The sequence below is a fragment of the Trachypithecus francoisi genome, unplaced genomic scaffold (assembly GCF_009764315.1).
Source record: "Trachypithecus francoisi isolate TF-2019V2 unplaced genomic scaffold, Tfra_2.0 Lachesis_group5, whole genome shotgun sequence".
Classification (NCBI taxonomy): domain Eukaryota; kingdom Metazoa; phylum Chordata; class Mammalia; order Primates; family Cercopithecidae; genus Trachypithecus; species Trachypithecus francoisi.
Window position 1 is genome coordinate 36154560 of NW_022681470.1, and position 16395 is coordinate 36170954.

General features: G+C 40.7%; 1 protein-coding gene across 4 annotated transcripts in view; it reads left to right on the top strand.

Moving 5' to 3' along the window:
• The window catches only part of AXDND1 (axonemal dynein light chain domain containing 1), a 194456-nt gene that overhangs the window by 63564 nt on the left and 114497 nt on the right, over positions 1-16395 (top strand). For all 4 annotated transcript variants that reach the window (XM_033200493.1, XM_033200491.1, XM_033200490.1 and 1 more), the window contains 3 exons: positions 901-1002; positions 1822-1976; positions 3628-3703. In XM_033200493.1, coding sequence (XP_033056384.1) covers positions 901-1002; positions 1822-1976; positions 3628-3703 — 333 coding nt within the window. The remainder of the gene's footprint in view (positions 1-900; positions 1003-1821; positions 1977-3627; positions 3704-16395) is intronic.

Below are 16395 nucleotides of genomic sequence, written 5' to 3' on the forward strand. Positions count from 1 at the left end.
TCTCATCCTTTTATTAAGAGTATGCAGTGGATTTTTCTAGCAGCTACATGACATGGTATATTCTAACAGATTGAATACAGAAATAAATGAGAATCCAGCTCTATTCTTCTAAGGCAAACATTAGACTTGTAAAAATGTAAAACAATAGCACTCTTTTTACTAATCTAACACAGTTTGTTTTTTTTTTTTTTTTTTTGAGACGGAGTCTAGCTCTGTCGCCCAGGCTGGAGTGCAGTGGCGCGATCTCGGCTCACTGCAAGCTCCGCCTCCGGGTTTACGCCATTCTCCTGCCTCAGCCTCTCGAGTAGCTGGGACTACAGGCACCCGCCATCTCGCCCGGCTAGTTTTTTGTATTTTGTTTTAGTAGAGATGGGGTTTCACCGTGTAGACCAGGATGGTCTCGATCTCCTGACCTCGTGATCCACCCGTCTCGGCCTCCCAAAGTGCTGGGATTACAGGCTTGAGCCACCGCGCCCGGCCCTAACACAGTTTTTAAAAATAAAGATGCTATTTATGTGAATATGTAATGAGTTTGTTAAAGTTTAAGTGATTAACAAATATATGTTTTAAATCTAGTTTAATTTCCAATACAGTAAATATCAATAGATGCATTCCATATAAATAAAAGCACTTGAGAGTATAAAGCAGTCTTGAGATAACATTTTTTGTGTAAAGGGGTCTTGAGACCAAATTTTTGGATAAATTTTGCCATATGCTATACTTCAGTTTGGTTCCAGTTCAGTGGAAAATGTGAATTTATAAATTCGTGTTAATGATTTAAACACGAAATTTTAGTTGAGTTAATGATTTGATGAAAAATTGATATATGAAATCACTGTAATAAATTATAGTGGTTTGCTGATGTTTTAGGTTCCTGATTATAGTACATTATTTTTATAGGTAATTGAAAGAAATAGAGTCATATTGGCTAGAAGACTTTACCTTAATGAAAAAGGCTGGAATAAATACACTAAGCATTTCATCATACTGCTGTCAAACAAGGTAAAGGTCAATTATCTTCAGTTCTGGGGAAAAAAGACGCCAAGTGGTGAGGGTTGAGACTGTAAGATGCCTTTGTTAAATTTATCGATTTTAAAAATATCGTTTTATATTAGTGCTTATTGTGTACAGAAAGAAAAATCTAAGGGAAAGTGAATAAAGGCTCTTATTTCTCTATATTTGCCTTCTAATTGAAGCAATTTATCTAAGTTTAACAACACTACAAGGTTATTCATACAGTTATGATCCTATTGATTCATGCTTAAAGTAAAAAAAGTAAATAGCTGTGTTTTTTGAAATAGTTGCATTATCAATTTTATAGGAAAATTCAGTGAGCACACTAGATAGAAAAGGAGGGTATTTAGTATGTTTCTACCAAGTCAAAGCATTTACACTAGTCATTTCATTTAACTCTTAAGACAATCCTGTGAGATAGATATTAGGGTCTTTATGTATAAAAAAATTAATTCCAAATAGATGACATAAGGTTGCACAGCCAGTGATAGCTACACCTCACATTTGGTTTGGTTTGGCTTCTTGGTTCCTGTTCTGTCTAGCACACCACACTGCCCCTGTGATAGTCCTATGGAAAAACTGGGCTCATGTTGCAAAGGAAAAAAACATCTTGTCTCTTAATACTTTATGTACCATGGAAAATTCATCACCAAATGAACTGTGTAGTAGTGTAACTTTTCAATTTTTAAATCAATTTTCTATGAATTTCTCTAGCATTAGAATATTAATAATGGCCTGGTGTATGCTAATGACTATTTGTTATATACATAAATGAATACATTATTTGATTCTATTCATTTTATCTAGGACACTGAAGACCTTGCATTGTTGCAGAAGTTGACACAGAAATGGAGAAACTTAGTGAATAAATTTAAACAAGAGGTAGAAGAAATGGAAGAGTCTACAAGGGAGACATTGAAAATTGTTGAGAAAGGACTTACCAAATGGCAGGAGAGCTTCAAGTGAGTCACCAAGAATCTTGTTTTTCTAATTATACTTATATCATGTCTGATAACTCAGTCAAATTCTCTGTGTTCCTCCTTCTGTCTTTTACCTTGTAATCACTCTAACATTGATTTTGGGGAGCAGTACCTGTGCAGGCACAATCCTGTTAACAAGCTTGAATAGTCTTGTGGTTTCTAGTGCTAAGTATCTCTCTAGTCCATCCTGATCCCCTTGCTTAACTGCTGCTGTCCCCATTTGAGTCCAGTTCTTTTTCTTTTCTCTCTTTTGAAATAAAGTCAACTTATTTCATTACTTTGGCAAACTTGAGTATTTGGATCCATCTACAAATCATATGCAGAGACGTAAAACCAATGGGTGACAGTTATAGGGAGATGGTTTTGATTGGATATCACACTTTGCAATGATTAGAGAAATCTGACAATGAAAGAAGCTGCTAATAAAGTAGTTAACCTTGGTTAAATCACAGCCAAGGTTAGTGGGAATCTATACTTTGGATGCAGTCTGGACTAGATTTCTTTTTTTTTTTTATCTTTTCTTTTTTTTCCGAGACTGGGTCTCATTCTGTTGCCCAAGCTGGAGTGCAGTGGCACAATCTCGGCTCATTGCTGCCTCCGTCTCCTGGGTGCAAGTGATTCTCCCACCTCAGCCTCCCAAGTAGCTGGGATTACAGGCATGCGCCACCACACCCGGCTAATTTTTGTATTTTTAGTAGAGACAGGGTTTCACCATGTTAGCCAGGCTGGTCTCGAACTCCAGGTCTTAGGTGATCCACCCACCTAGGCCTCCCAAAGTGCTGAGATTACAGGCATGAGCCACCACGCCCAGCCTGGACTAGAAGATTTCTAAGGTTTTTGTTTGTTTGTTTGTGTGTTTAAATTTAAGATGCTTTGTTTGTTGAGGCCTGGACTAGAGGATTTCCAAGTTTTTTTTTTTTTTTTTTTTTTTTTTTAACTTCAAGATGCTCTTTGTCTGTTAGGTACCATTTCCATTTCAAATTGAGAATAGTGGTTGCAGTTTTTCATACCCTCTTAAAGTTTTCCCCATTAGTAGATTTGGAAGTTCTGGAAGCTGAAGCTGGTATGTCTCCAAGCTGGCTGCTCCTGCCGTGTACCCATTTCTATTGTTTGTTGATTCTTAGCTGGGAGGCGTGCATGGGTGGCCATAGTTCTTGTCTCTTTAGCTTCAGAAACTTATTAATCAATAGATTTCACCTTGTGAGACATTAGAGCCATTAAAGGAAATTGTTTCCTACCAGAAGTTGGGATTCCTGGCTTAAATGTTGAGTCTTAATTACTGTGTAGGCTTTCTTTCCATTTATATATTGCTTTGGCAGCTGCATTCAACAGAAATTCTTCTGATAATGATCTGGTTTTTAATTCTCAAGACTCAAGAGACCACCCTTTAAAAAAACACTTTTGTGGTCCATGGCCCTGTAACTTGATTGCTCAGGTCTGAATAGAATCTGAATTTATGTTTACAAATTTAATGATAAATACCCGTGGGGAGAGGGGCTGGACCTAGAAGGCATGCTTCAAAATTATTGAGGAGAAATATATTAGTTGTTTAGTCTTTAGTGTATAAACTGATGACTTTATTTGTTTATGCCTTATTCTGAGACCTTTCTCTTTTTCTTTTCTCTTCTTTCAGTGAAAAAGATATTTTATCCCCTAATAAGGGAAATGTATTTGATTCAGTTATTTTAGACTTCAAACAGTGGCAGAAGGTAAGACTCTTTAATAAAGAGCTTGGCAATCAAAGTGCTGGTTGTAAACTTGGCAGTCCTGACCTACAACTGAGTCACATCTCATCCTTTTTTTTTTTTTTGAGAAGTTGTCTCACTCACTCTGTTACCTAGGCTGGAGCGCAGTGTGATCTTGGCTTGGTGCAACCTCCACCTCCTGAGTTCAAGCGATTCTCCTACCTCAGCTTCCCAAGTAGCTGGGATTACAGGCATGTGCCACCACACCCGGTTAATTTTTGTATTTTTAGTAGAGACAAGGTTTCACCATGTTGGCCAGAATGGTCTTGAACTCCTGACCTGAAGTGATCTGCCCACCTCGGCCTCCCAAAGTGTTGGGATTACAGGTGTGAGCCACCATGCCTGGCCATATCTCATTCTTTAAAAATGTCCTATTAGGGGATGGCACAGTGGTTCACGCCTGTAATTCCAGCTACTCAGAGGCTGAGGCAGGAGAATCACTTGAACCAGGGAGTCAGAGGTTGCAGTAAGCCAAGGTTGCAACACTGCACTCCAGCCTGGGCAACAGAGCTAGACTCCCATCTCAAAAAAAAAAAAAAAAAAAAGCAATGTTAAGTTTTATGAACGACAAGGAAAAAAGCAAGTGCTCAGGGACTTTAAAAAATATGCTTAAGGCCGGGCGCGGTGGCTCACGCCTGTAATCCCAGCACTTCGGGAGGCCGAGGTGGGCAGATCACAAGGTCAGGAGATCGAGACCATCCTGGCGAACACGGTGAAACCCCGTTTCTACTAAAAATACAAAAAATTAGCCGGGCTTGGTGGCGGGCGCCTGTAGTCTCAGCTACTCAAGAGGCTGAGGCAGGAGAATGATGTGAACCCGGGAGGCGGAGGTTGCAGTGAGCCGAGATTGCGCCACTGCAGTCCAGCCTAGGTGACAGAGCCAGACTTTGTCTCAAAAAAAAAAAAAAAACCTTAAATATTCTCAGTTCTATTTCAGATTTTTGGGTCAAATTAAGTTAGGCTGCTAGAAAAGAAATCAGGAATTTGTTATTGGTCTATTCAGGGATTCGACTTCTTCCTGGTTTTGTCTTGGGAGGGTGATGTGTCTAGGAATTTATCCATTTCTTCTAGATTTTCTAGTTTATTTTCTTTTTCTTTTCTTTTTTTTTTTTTTGAGACGGAATCTTGCTCTGTCGCCCGGGCTAGAGTGCAGTGGCTGGATCTCGGCTCACTGCAAGCTCCGCCTCCCGGGTTTACGCCATTCTCCTGCCTCAGCCTCCTGAGTAGCTGGGACTACAGGCGCCCGCCACCTCGCCTGGCTAGTTTTTTTGTATTTTTAGTAGAGACGGGGTTTCACCGTGTTAGCCAGGATGGTCTCGATCTCCTGACCTCGTGATCCGCCTGTCTCGGCCTCCCAAAGTGCTGGGATTACAGGCTTGAGCCACCACGCCCGGCCTCTAGTTTATTTTCATAGAGGTGTTTATAGTATTCTCTGATGGTAGTTTGTATTTCTGTGGGGTCAGTGGTGATTTCCCCTTTATCATTTTTTATCGTGTCTATTTGATTCTTCTTTATTAGTCTAGCTAGTGGTCTATTTTGTTAATTTTTTCACACACACACTAAAAATAGCTCCTGGAATCATTGATTCTTTGAAGGGTTTTTCATGTCTCTATCTCCCTCAGTTCTGCTCTGATCTTAGTTATTTCTTGCCTTCTGCTAGCTTTTGGATTTGTTTGCTCTTGATTCTCCAGTTATTCTAATTGTGATGTTAGGGTGTTGATTTGAGATCCTTCTAGCTTTCTGATGTGGGCATTTAGTGCTATAAATTTCCGTCTTAACACTGCTTTAGCTTTGTCCCAGAGATTCTGATATGTTGTCTCTTTGTTCTCATTGGTTTCAAAGAACTTCTTGATTTCTGCCTTAATTTCATTATTACACAGGAGTCACTAAGGAGCAGATTGTTCAATTTCCATGTAGTTGTATGGTTTTGAGTGAGTTTCTTAATCCTGAGTTCTAATTTGATTGCACTGTGGTCTGGGAGACTGTTTGTTATGATTTCAGTTCTTTTGCATTTTCTGAGGAGTGTTTTACTTCTGATTATGTGGATGATTTTAGAATAAGTGCCATGTGGCACTGAGAAGAATATATATTCTGTTGATTTGGGATTGAGAGTTCTGTAGATGTCTACTAGGTCTACTTGATCCAGAGCTGAGTTCAAGTCTGGAATATCCTTGTTAATTTTCTGTCTTGTCCATCTGTCTAATATTGACAGTGGGGTGTTAAAGTCTCCCACTACTATTGTGGGAGTCTAAGTCTGTTTGTAGATCGCTAAGAACTTGTTTTATGAATCTGGGTGCTTCTGTGTTGGGTAAATACATATTTAGGATCGTTAGCTCTTTCATTGAATTGATCCCTTTACTGTTATGTTATGCCCTTCTTTGTCTTTTTTGATCTTTGTTGGTTTAAGGTCTATTTTGTTAGAGACTAGTATTGCAACCCCTGCTTTTTTTTGCTTTCCATTTGCTTAGTAATTAATAACCTATCAACCAAAAAAAAGCCAAAGACCACACAGATTCACAGCCGAATTCTACCAGAGGTACAAAGAGGAGCTGTTACCATTTTTTCTGAAACTATTCCAAACAATTAAAAAGGAGGGTCTATCCCTAACTCATTTATGAGGCCAGCATCATCCTGATACCAAAACCTGGCAGACACACAACAAAAAAAGAAAACTTCAGGTCAGTATCTCTGATGAATGTCGATGCGAAAATCCTTAATAAAATACTGGCAAACCAAATCCAGCAGCACATCAAAAAGCTTATCCACTATGATCAAGTCAGCTTTATCCCTGGGATGCAAAGGTGATTTAATATACACAAATCAGTAAGAGGAATCTATCACATAAACAGACCCAATGACAAAACCCACATGATTATTTCAATAGATGCAGAAAAGGCCTTTCATAAAATTCAACATCCCTTTATGTTAAAAACTCTCAACAAACTAGGTATTGATAGAACATAATCAAAATAATAAGAGCTATTTATGACAGACCCACAGCCAATATCATACTGAATGGGCAAAAGGTGGAAGATTCCCTTTGAAAAGACAAGGGTGCCCTCTCACCTCTTCTTTTCAACATAGTATTGGAAGTTCTAGTCAGAGCAATGAGGCAAGATAAAGAAATAAAGAGTATTCAAATAGGAAGAGTGGAGGTCAAATTGTCTGTTTGCAGATGACATGATTCTATGTTTAGAAAACCCCATCGTCTCAGCCCCAAATCTCCTTAAGCTGATAAGCAACTTTAGCAAAATCACAGGAAACAAAATCAATGTGCAAAAATCACAAGCATTACTATACACCAACAATATACAATATACAAGCAGAGAGCCAAGTAATGAATTAACTTCCATTCATAACTGCTAAAAAGAAAATAAAATACCTAGGAATACAGCCAATAAGGATGTGAAGGACCTCTTCAAGGAGAACTACAAAACACTGCTCAAGGAAATAAGAAAGAACTCAAACAAATGGAAAAACATTCCATCCTCATGGATAAGAAAAATCAATATTGTGAAAATGGCCATACTGCCCAAAGTAATTTATAGATTCAATGCTATTTCCATCAAATTAGCATTGACGTTCTTCATAGAATTAGAGAAAACTACTTTAAATTTCATATAGAACCAAAAGAGAGTCCATATAGCTAAGACAATCCTAAGAAAAAGAACAAAGCTGGAGGCATCATGCTACCTGACTCCAAACTATGCTACAAGATGACAGTAACCAAAACAGCATGGTACTGGTACCAAAACAGACATATAGACCAATGGAATAAAACAGAGACCCGAGAAATAACACCGCACATCTACAACCATCTGATCTTCGACCAACCTAACAAAAACAGGCAATGGGGAAAAGATTCCCTACTTAATAAGTGGTGCTAGGAAAACTGGCTAGCCATATGCAGAAAACTGAAACTTGACCCCTTCCTTACATCTTATACAAAAATTTACTCAAGATGGATTAAAGAATTTAAAATCCAAAACCATAAAAACCCTAGCAGAAAACCTAGGCAATACCATTCAGGACATAGGCATGGGCAAAGATTTCATGATGAAAACGCCAAAAGCAATTGCAACATAAACCAAAATTGACAAATGGGATCTAATTAAACTAAAGAGCTTCTGCACAGCAAAAGAAGCTATCATCAGAGTGAACAGGCAGCCTACAGAATGGGAGAAAAGTTTTGCAATCTGTTCATCTGACAGAGGTCTAATATCCAGAATCTATAAGGAACTTAAACAAATTTATAAGAAAAAAAAAAGAACAACCCCATCAAAAAGTGGGCAAAGGATATGAACAGACAGTTCTCAAAAGAAGACATTTATGTGGCCAACAAACATGAAAAAAAACTCAACATCACTGATAATTAGAGAAATGCAAATGAAAACCACAATGAGATACATCTCACACCAGTCAGAATGGCAGTTATTAAAAAGTCAAGAACCAATAGATGCTGGTGAGGCTGTAGAGAAATAGGAATGCTTTTACACTGTTGGTGGGAATGTAAATTGGTTCAACCATTTTGGAAAACAGTGTAGTGATGCCTCAAGGATCTAGAACTAGAAATACCATTTGACCCAGCAATCCCAATACTGGATATGTGCCCAAAGGAATATAAATCATTCTACTGTAAAGACACATGCACATGTATGTTTATTGCAGCACTATTTACAACAACAAAGACTTGGAACCAACCCAGATGCCCATCAATGATAGACTGGATAAAGGAAATGTGGTACATATACCATGCCACCATAGAAAGGAATGAGATCATGTCCTTTGCAGGGACATGGATGAAGCTGGAAACCATCATCCTTAGCAAACTAACATAGGAACAGAAAACCAAACACCGCATGTTCTCACTCATAAGTGGGAGTTGAACAATGAGAACACACGGACACAGGGAGGGGGAAAACCACACACTGGGGCCTGTTGGAGGGTGCAGGGGCAAGGAGAGGGAGGGCATTAGGACAAGTAGCTAATGCATGCTTGACTTAAAACCTAGATGATGAGTTGATAGGTGCAGCAAACCACCATGGCACACGTATATCTGTGTAACAAACCTGCACGTTCTGCACATGTATCCCCAAATTTAAAGTAAAAAAAATTCTATGTTGAACACAAAAAGTTTGGTAGATATCAGCTTTACACTTTTTTCTTCTTTGAATATATATTTGCTTATGCAGGGTAAGAATTAGTAACTTTTGCTTTCATGTGTAGCTTAAAATGACAGCTCTACTGTGTATTACATTATAAAGCTTTGTTTCTCCCAACATATGTCTTCATCTATAAAACAGACACTCACTGAAAAAAAAAAAAAGGAAAGAAATTAGGAAAATCTACTTGGGTGGCAGTGAGTGTAACCTGTATGGACCTAGGGGGACTGAGCAAAGGGGGGCAAATACGGGAATCAAAGACAAGAGACAAAAGAGTATATTTAGAAGAAGGGGTCAGGGGCCACCTTGCCTCTAGTGGACAAGGGCCCTGAGCTTTACACAGCCCTCCATATTTATTAGGCAAAAGAGATAGCGAGAAAGAGGGAGTGATTGTCGGGTAATTGTCAGTCGGCCATTTGGTTCACATCAGGCTGGCAAGACTGCATCCTTTGAACAATAGGTGCTAGATTTCTCAGTAGATAACTTCAAGGAGCCTGGTGCCAGGGAGTGATGTCCCTCAGCAAACCTTTTGGTGGCAGGCGCAGTGTGAGTTTGCTCACATCCTGCATTCATGATAAAGTTTGCTGTTTGATCATATAGCCTCAAGTGGAATGCTGAGTTGGTCACGTCCCACAGGTCTTTGGCTCCCTACATATCCTCCTTTCTGTTTATGTATTAATTGAAAGAATGTAGAGCCAGGCTGGGCAGCTCTAATTTTCCATTTGGCAGTCCATCTGATTTTACAGACTATGAACAGAAGACAGAGACAAAACAACATTATTCTAAGAACTACATATAAGATGTTAAGGTGGTGCTTTAGATAGGTCCAAGGGTTGAGGCTCTTCAGGCCTTGCTGGAATTCAGTCCAGTCTTCAAAAGAAGGATGAAATTCTTGAATTTGCCTCTTTAAATCAAGAATTTTGTTTTGTAATTCACCAGTATTATAGGTGATGTTGGATGTGAAAGCTCCAGGCAAATCGGCTTTCACAAAGTTCCATGGATACTCGCTTTGGTTATATTCTAAGTTGGTTACACAAATATGAGTGTAATTAAAATGACAATGCATTTGCTGCTGCAACTGCAAGCTTTGTACTTATTCCCCTAACCATAGGACCGTGGATTTTTAACATTGCCACTTCAGTTTGTAACTCAGTGTTAATTTTACTCTGAAGTAGCCATGCTTGGTTGGCTGTGTGCATCCAGTTTTCCAGGTACTGAGCTGTTTGAATAGAATATGCAAAGCTACAGAGGACATCACAATAGAAGTTATGAGTGTGACCAAGGAAACAGTAGCAAAAATTATCATGCTTAAGGCCCTACAGACACGATGAATAAGCTGAATTAGAAGTTTCACAAAATGCAAAGCGGGTGTGGCAGCCCCAGGCTCAGACAGATTAACAGGAATCATAGCCCAGGGATGTGACCTAAAACCTATGGAAGTAGAGAGACTTTATGTGTTTGCAATGTGCTATGATTAATGCAGTGATATCACTGGCAAGATTTGCAGGTCAATTGGGTATTGTGTACCTGGAGCTGGTCCTTCCTAGCTGCCAAAAAAAGGGACTGTGTTGCTTACTATTGCTATTACTGGATAATATTCCAACCCAGATGTTGCCATTCATAAATGGGAGCACTGCCTTCTATATCATCTCTTGAATTGGTCCTTTCCTCCCTAGATAAGGCCAGAGGAAGAAGTGGGCTAAAGCCTGCTCCATGCCAAGCAATCTGGGTGGCAGACTGGGATTGGATCTTGGTGTTGTATAAAGAAGAAGCATTAAAAGCTTGCTGCCAATGCCAGCGAAGTTTGTGCCATGATTTCTGATTTTCATCTTTTCCGTCTAATTGACCATTAGGTCCCCAGTCCACAATGTCTCCACTTACCAGTGGACCAAGACACTGGGTCCACAGAAGCGGGTAGGAACTATTGAATGGAATCTATTCTGTATAATCAGCACAATTAGGGCAACTGGGCCGGGAATGGTTGGTTAGCACACCAGTCACATTAATAGAACCAAGACTTAATAAGTACATAATTTTTCCACAGTGACTCAACCATGTTTGAGCTTGAATTGTAAGACAGCTATGGCTGAGTGACGTCTTTGTAGTGATACACAAAGGAAGTCCTTCCAGTGGAGGGTATAATTAATGACATTATTCTGAGAGTCTAACTGTTCTACGTCAGGGGGTTTAGGGGTCCTGGAGCCCACTCTCCCTGATCGTGACAAATCTCAGGAGGAGTGTCACTCCAAAGTATAGGTTGTACTGCTGGGGGATGGGGAACATATGCCCAGTATGTTTTTGCCTCTGCACAGGGAAAACATACTGCACAGGACATTATGGCAAACATGGCCAACAATATGGAATCAGGGGTTTTTGCCTGTCCCTGAGGCTCCAGTAGTTTCTCAGCTGCCTGCATGCTTTTCTTGAGTTGTCCCCAGGTTATGAGGATTGATGTCATCGTGCTCTGTCTTTGCACTCAGGCTCAGCTGGCTCATGGCTTGTACCGGAGGGACCAGGCCCATGGTTGGCCACCCTGGGTTCCTCCAGTCTCCCGTTCCATGGTTGCATGCACCTTGAGGGCACCCACACAGTTTGTCCATCTGCTGTAAAAACACAAGCATACCCTCATCCCTACATCAGTAAATCCACCGGACCTTTCCATTTTCCTTCTTCTGTGGATTTCCATAACATTTTCGGATAAATTTTCCTCTTTTCCTCTAACACTTGCCAATGTCTTTCTGCTGGAGTCTTATCATTTGTACCAGGAGTCAAAAAATTTAAAGTAAATAAAGCTAAATGTAGTTTTCATTGAGGTGGTAGTTGGCCTCCTATACCCGCTTTTTGTCTTTTCAACATGCATTGTAATGTTTGATGTGACCGCTCTATAATGCCTTGTCCTCTAGGATGATAAGGAAATCCTGTTTTGTGGGTTATAGCCCAAAGCTGTAAGAAATTTTGAAAGGCATGCTAGTATAAGCGGGTCCACTGTCAGTTTTTAATTGTTAGGTATCCCCGTATGAGCAATTGATGACAGACAGTGTCATTGTACATGACCAGCTGTCTCACATGTTTGGCATGTAGCATGTGGCATATGAGAATAAGTGTCTATAGTCACATGAACATAGCTAAGCTTACCAAAGGTTGCTATGTGTGTAACATCCATTTACCAAATTTCATTTGGAGCCAAACCTCGTGGGTTACAGCCTTCTCCAGGGAGACATGCTGGCAAGTAGGACAGGTTTGTATTATAGCCCTAGCTTGGCTGCGAGATAAATGGAACATGCAAGTAAGGGCAGAAGTATTTTGGTGCAGCAGCACATGAGACACTCGAGCTTGCTGAAACACAGAACCAATCAATTTGTCTCCTTTTCATTACCTGGAGGTAGTGGCCCAGAAAGTTGTGTGTGAGAGCAAATATGAGAAATATGAAAAGGAGCTGCATGAGAGTGAATAACTTGTTGAAGTCTTAAAAATAAATTCAGCAGTTCTGGGTCTAGTGTACTTTTTATTGTAGCATTTTCTTTGCGACTGGCTACATTTACAGCATAAGCTGAATCACAGACAACATTGATAGGATCTGAAGCTGTGAGCTCCAAAACCTGAATGACTACAATTAAGTCTGAGCGTTGAGCTGAAACCCCAAAGGTCATCATTATTTGAGTATGTTTTGGTCCATAGATAGCAGCACAACCTTTGGAAGGGCCACCAGTAAAATAAATTTGTCCACCTGGAATAGGTTTGTGGTGAGAAATCACAGGAAGAATTAAAGAATGGATTTTATAAAACTGTAAAATTTTGTCTGAGGGATAGTGGTTGTCACGTGCGTCCGTGTGAAGAGACCACCAAACAGGCTTTATGTGAGCAATAAGGCTATTTATTTCACCTGGGTTCAGTCGGGCTGGGTGCCAAAAGAGAGTCAGCAAAAGGTGGTGGGATTATCATTAGTTCTTATAGGTTTGGGGATAGGCGGTGGAGTTAGGAGCAATGTTTTGCCGGCAGGGGGTGGATCTCACAAAGTACATTCTCAAGGGTGGGGAGAATTACAAAGAAACTTCTTAAGGGTGGAGAAGATTACGAAGTACATTGATCAGTTAGGGTGGGGCAGAAACAAATCACAATGGTGGGATGTCACCAGCTAAGGCTATTGTCACTTCTTTTGTGGATCTTCAGTTGCTTCAGGCCATCTGGATGTATACGTGCAGGTCACGGGATATGATGGCTTAGCTTGGGCTCAGAGGCCTGACAGTGGTTATCTATAGCACCCACGAAGCCTGCAAAAGCAGTTTGCCAGGCAGTCGACATTTCCCAAGCTGCGGCTTGTTGCTGGGAGTCTAAAGGAACAATAATTTTGTCAGGATCATATCCCATAAGCATTTTTGACCTATGCCTGCCCATAGTCACAATTTGTGCAGTTAAAAAAAGATAAATTTGCAAGGTTTTGACTGTTTGATGAGGTAGAAAGAGCCATTCTGTTACTGTTACAGACTTGTCTATGTGGCGGGTAGAAAGAATAAACAAAAGCAAAGGTTTTTGCGGTTGTAGCCATGTGGCATGTCTCTGCAGTAACATTTGCTCTACAAGCCATAATTCATAATTTGGCTTCTGCCTCTTTAGTTAATTGCCGCAGGGAATTTAAAGAAGAATCTCCTTGCAGGGTTTGGTAAAGATGTGTGAGTCGATAGGTAGCAATACCTAACATCAGGCATAGCCAATTAATATCTCCTAATAATTGTTGAAAATTATTTAAAGTCTGTAACCTGTCTTTACGGAGAACTACTTTCTGAGGCCGTACACTTCTCTCCGTAACAACAGTTCCTAAGTGTTGGTATGGGGAAGTTGTACCTTTTCTGGGGCTATTTTGAGATTCTATTTAGTCAAAGCCTGCTTTGTTCCTCTGAATAACTGATGTAGGATTTGATCTATAGGAGCGGCCAAAAGAATATCATCCATAAAATGGCCGGGCGCGGTGGCTCAAGCCTGTAATCCCAGCACTTTGGGAGGCCGAGACGGGTGGATCACGAGGTCAGGAGATTGAGACCATCCTGGCTAACACGGTGAAACCCCGTCTCTACTAAAAAATACAAAAAACTAGCCCGGCGAGGTGGCGGGCGCCTGTAGTCCCAGCTACTCCGGAGGCTGAGGCAGGAGAATGGCGTAAACCCGGGAGGCGGAGCTTGCAGTGAGCTGAGATCCGGCCACTGCACTCCAGCCTGGGCCACAGAGCCAGACTCCATCTCAAAAAAAAAAAAAAAAAAGATTATCATCCATAAAATGAATGATGTAAGCAGTAGGAAACATATTCCGAGGCTCCTTTAATGCTTGTCCTACAAAATGCTGACAGCATAGGACTGTTAATCATGCCTTGGGGTAAAACTCTCCATTGATAATGAGAAACAGGTTCTCTTTGATTAATAGAAGGCACACAGAAGGCGAATCGAGGCTTATCCTTCTTGTGTAAGGGTATAGTAAAGAAACAATCCTTAAGATCTATTACTACAAGAGGCCAGTCTTTTGGAATAGCCTCTGGAGATGGTAAACCTTTTTGTAAGGCACCCATTGGTTTAATTTTTGCATTAACAGTTCTTAAATCATGTAGCAGTCACCCTTTTCTGGACTTTTTTGGAATAACAAACACTGGAGAATTCCAAGGGCTGACTCCTCTGTGTGTCCGGTGTCCCATTGTTCTTTTAGTAGCTGCTGAAGTTGCATCAGCTTCTCCTGAGATAGGGGCCATTGATCCACCCATACAGGTTTGTCACTGAGTCATTCTAATGGTAAGGCTGTGGGCGGCGGAGAAATATCAATGACCCCCGTCAGAAATCCTGACATCCTAGCCCTTTTCTGTTTTTCCAGTTACTGATATTGGGTTAGGATTTCCTTGAAGAAATTTTCCTAAACCTTTTCCATTCTGATATCCCATGTTCTTCAGCATTTTAAATCCTGGGTTATCAAAGTTTTCATTTGTAAGTCTCATATGCCCATGTGTAACTAAGTTTCGACCCCATAAATTGATAGCTATATTTGCAACATAAGGCTGAAAAGTACATGACTGTTCATCTGGACCAAGACAAGGTAAAATCTCAGGGCTCTGTTGAACACTTTGAGCTGTTCCTTTCCCACTAAGGATGTAGAAGTTAATTGCAAGGGCCAGGATGGGGGCCATTGTCTTTAGATGTTACTGATACATCAGCTCCCGTATCCATAGGCCCATAACATTTCTTTCCTTTAATTTGTACCCACAGGTGGGTCTATTTAGAGGCTATTGGTTGTGATAGATTTCTCATGTAGTTGTGCTCCCAAACCCTTTATTTTCTCTTTTCTCCTTTCCTGGAGAAGGGTATAATTTGCAGCGAATAAGCGTAATTGAGCAAAGATCTCCCAGTTCAAAAACCCAAAGATCTTGTGACATTAAAACTACTTTAATTTCTCCTTCATAATCAGAGTCAATCACTCCTAGGACTACAGTGATGCCTTGCAAATTAAGACGACTTTTGCCTAAAATTAGTCCTGTGTATCCTGTTTGTAAAAGTCTCCAAATACCAGTGGGAACTTTGATAGGTTTGCCTCCCCTGACTAATGTGATTCTTTTCCTGGCGGGTAGCTCTAATCCTGCACTTCCTGGTGTTCCTGGGGTGAGGGAATCAACGTGCCTCCAGGAACCCATCCTTCAAATGGAGTTGAGGTCTGGCCTGGGAATGCCCTCATTGTTTGTGGGGCCCGGGGCCAGGCCCTCGTCTTGTTTCCCGGCCGGAGGGTGCCATTCTGATGAAATTTTGAGCGGCACTGATTGGCCCAGTGATTTCCTTTGTTACAGCGAGCACACAGTCCTGGCGTTTTTTTCTGTTGGGTGGGGCACTGCATTGTAAGGTCCTTTCTGACCTGAGATATGGCGGCATTCCTTTTTAAAATGTCCAGTTTTTCCACAATTATAACATTTTCCCATTTTAGGGTTTGACCCTTGGCTTCTTTTAGATTTGTCAACTGCTAAATTAGCCATTGCTTGCACTAACATTGCACAGCAGTGAAGCTCAGTTCCTGCATCCTGACAAGCTCTGAGAAAATTTCCCAAGTTTTTTGTACACCTCACTGGTGCCATTGCACATTTACAGTTCGCGTTTGCATTCTCAAAAGCTGGAGCTAAGGTTAGCATTTCTGCAGCCACGGTATTAGGAATCTGACGCTTCACTGCCTCTTGTAATCTTGCAAGAAGTTGCACATAGGGTTCCAATGACCCTTGCATGATATGTAAAAATGATTGTACTGGGACTCCCTCTTCAGGAATTGTGGCCCAGGCACATTTAGCAGCTTGTGCACACTGCTGATAAGCAGCATCTTGCAGTGTCATTTGACATTCCAGGTCTGAATAAGGACCATTACCTAACAGCATATCCTCTGTAACGTCGCCATTTCTAGCAGCACGGTTTTGTCTAGCCTGGTCTGCACACATTTCTTGCCAATTTAAATTCCATGTCAGATATGCGCTAGCCGACAAGC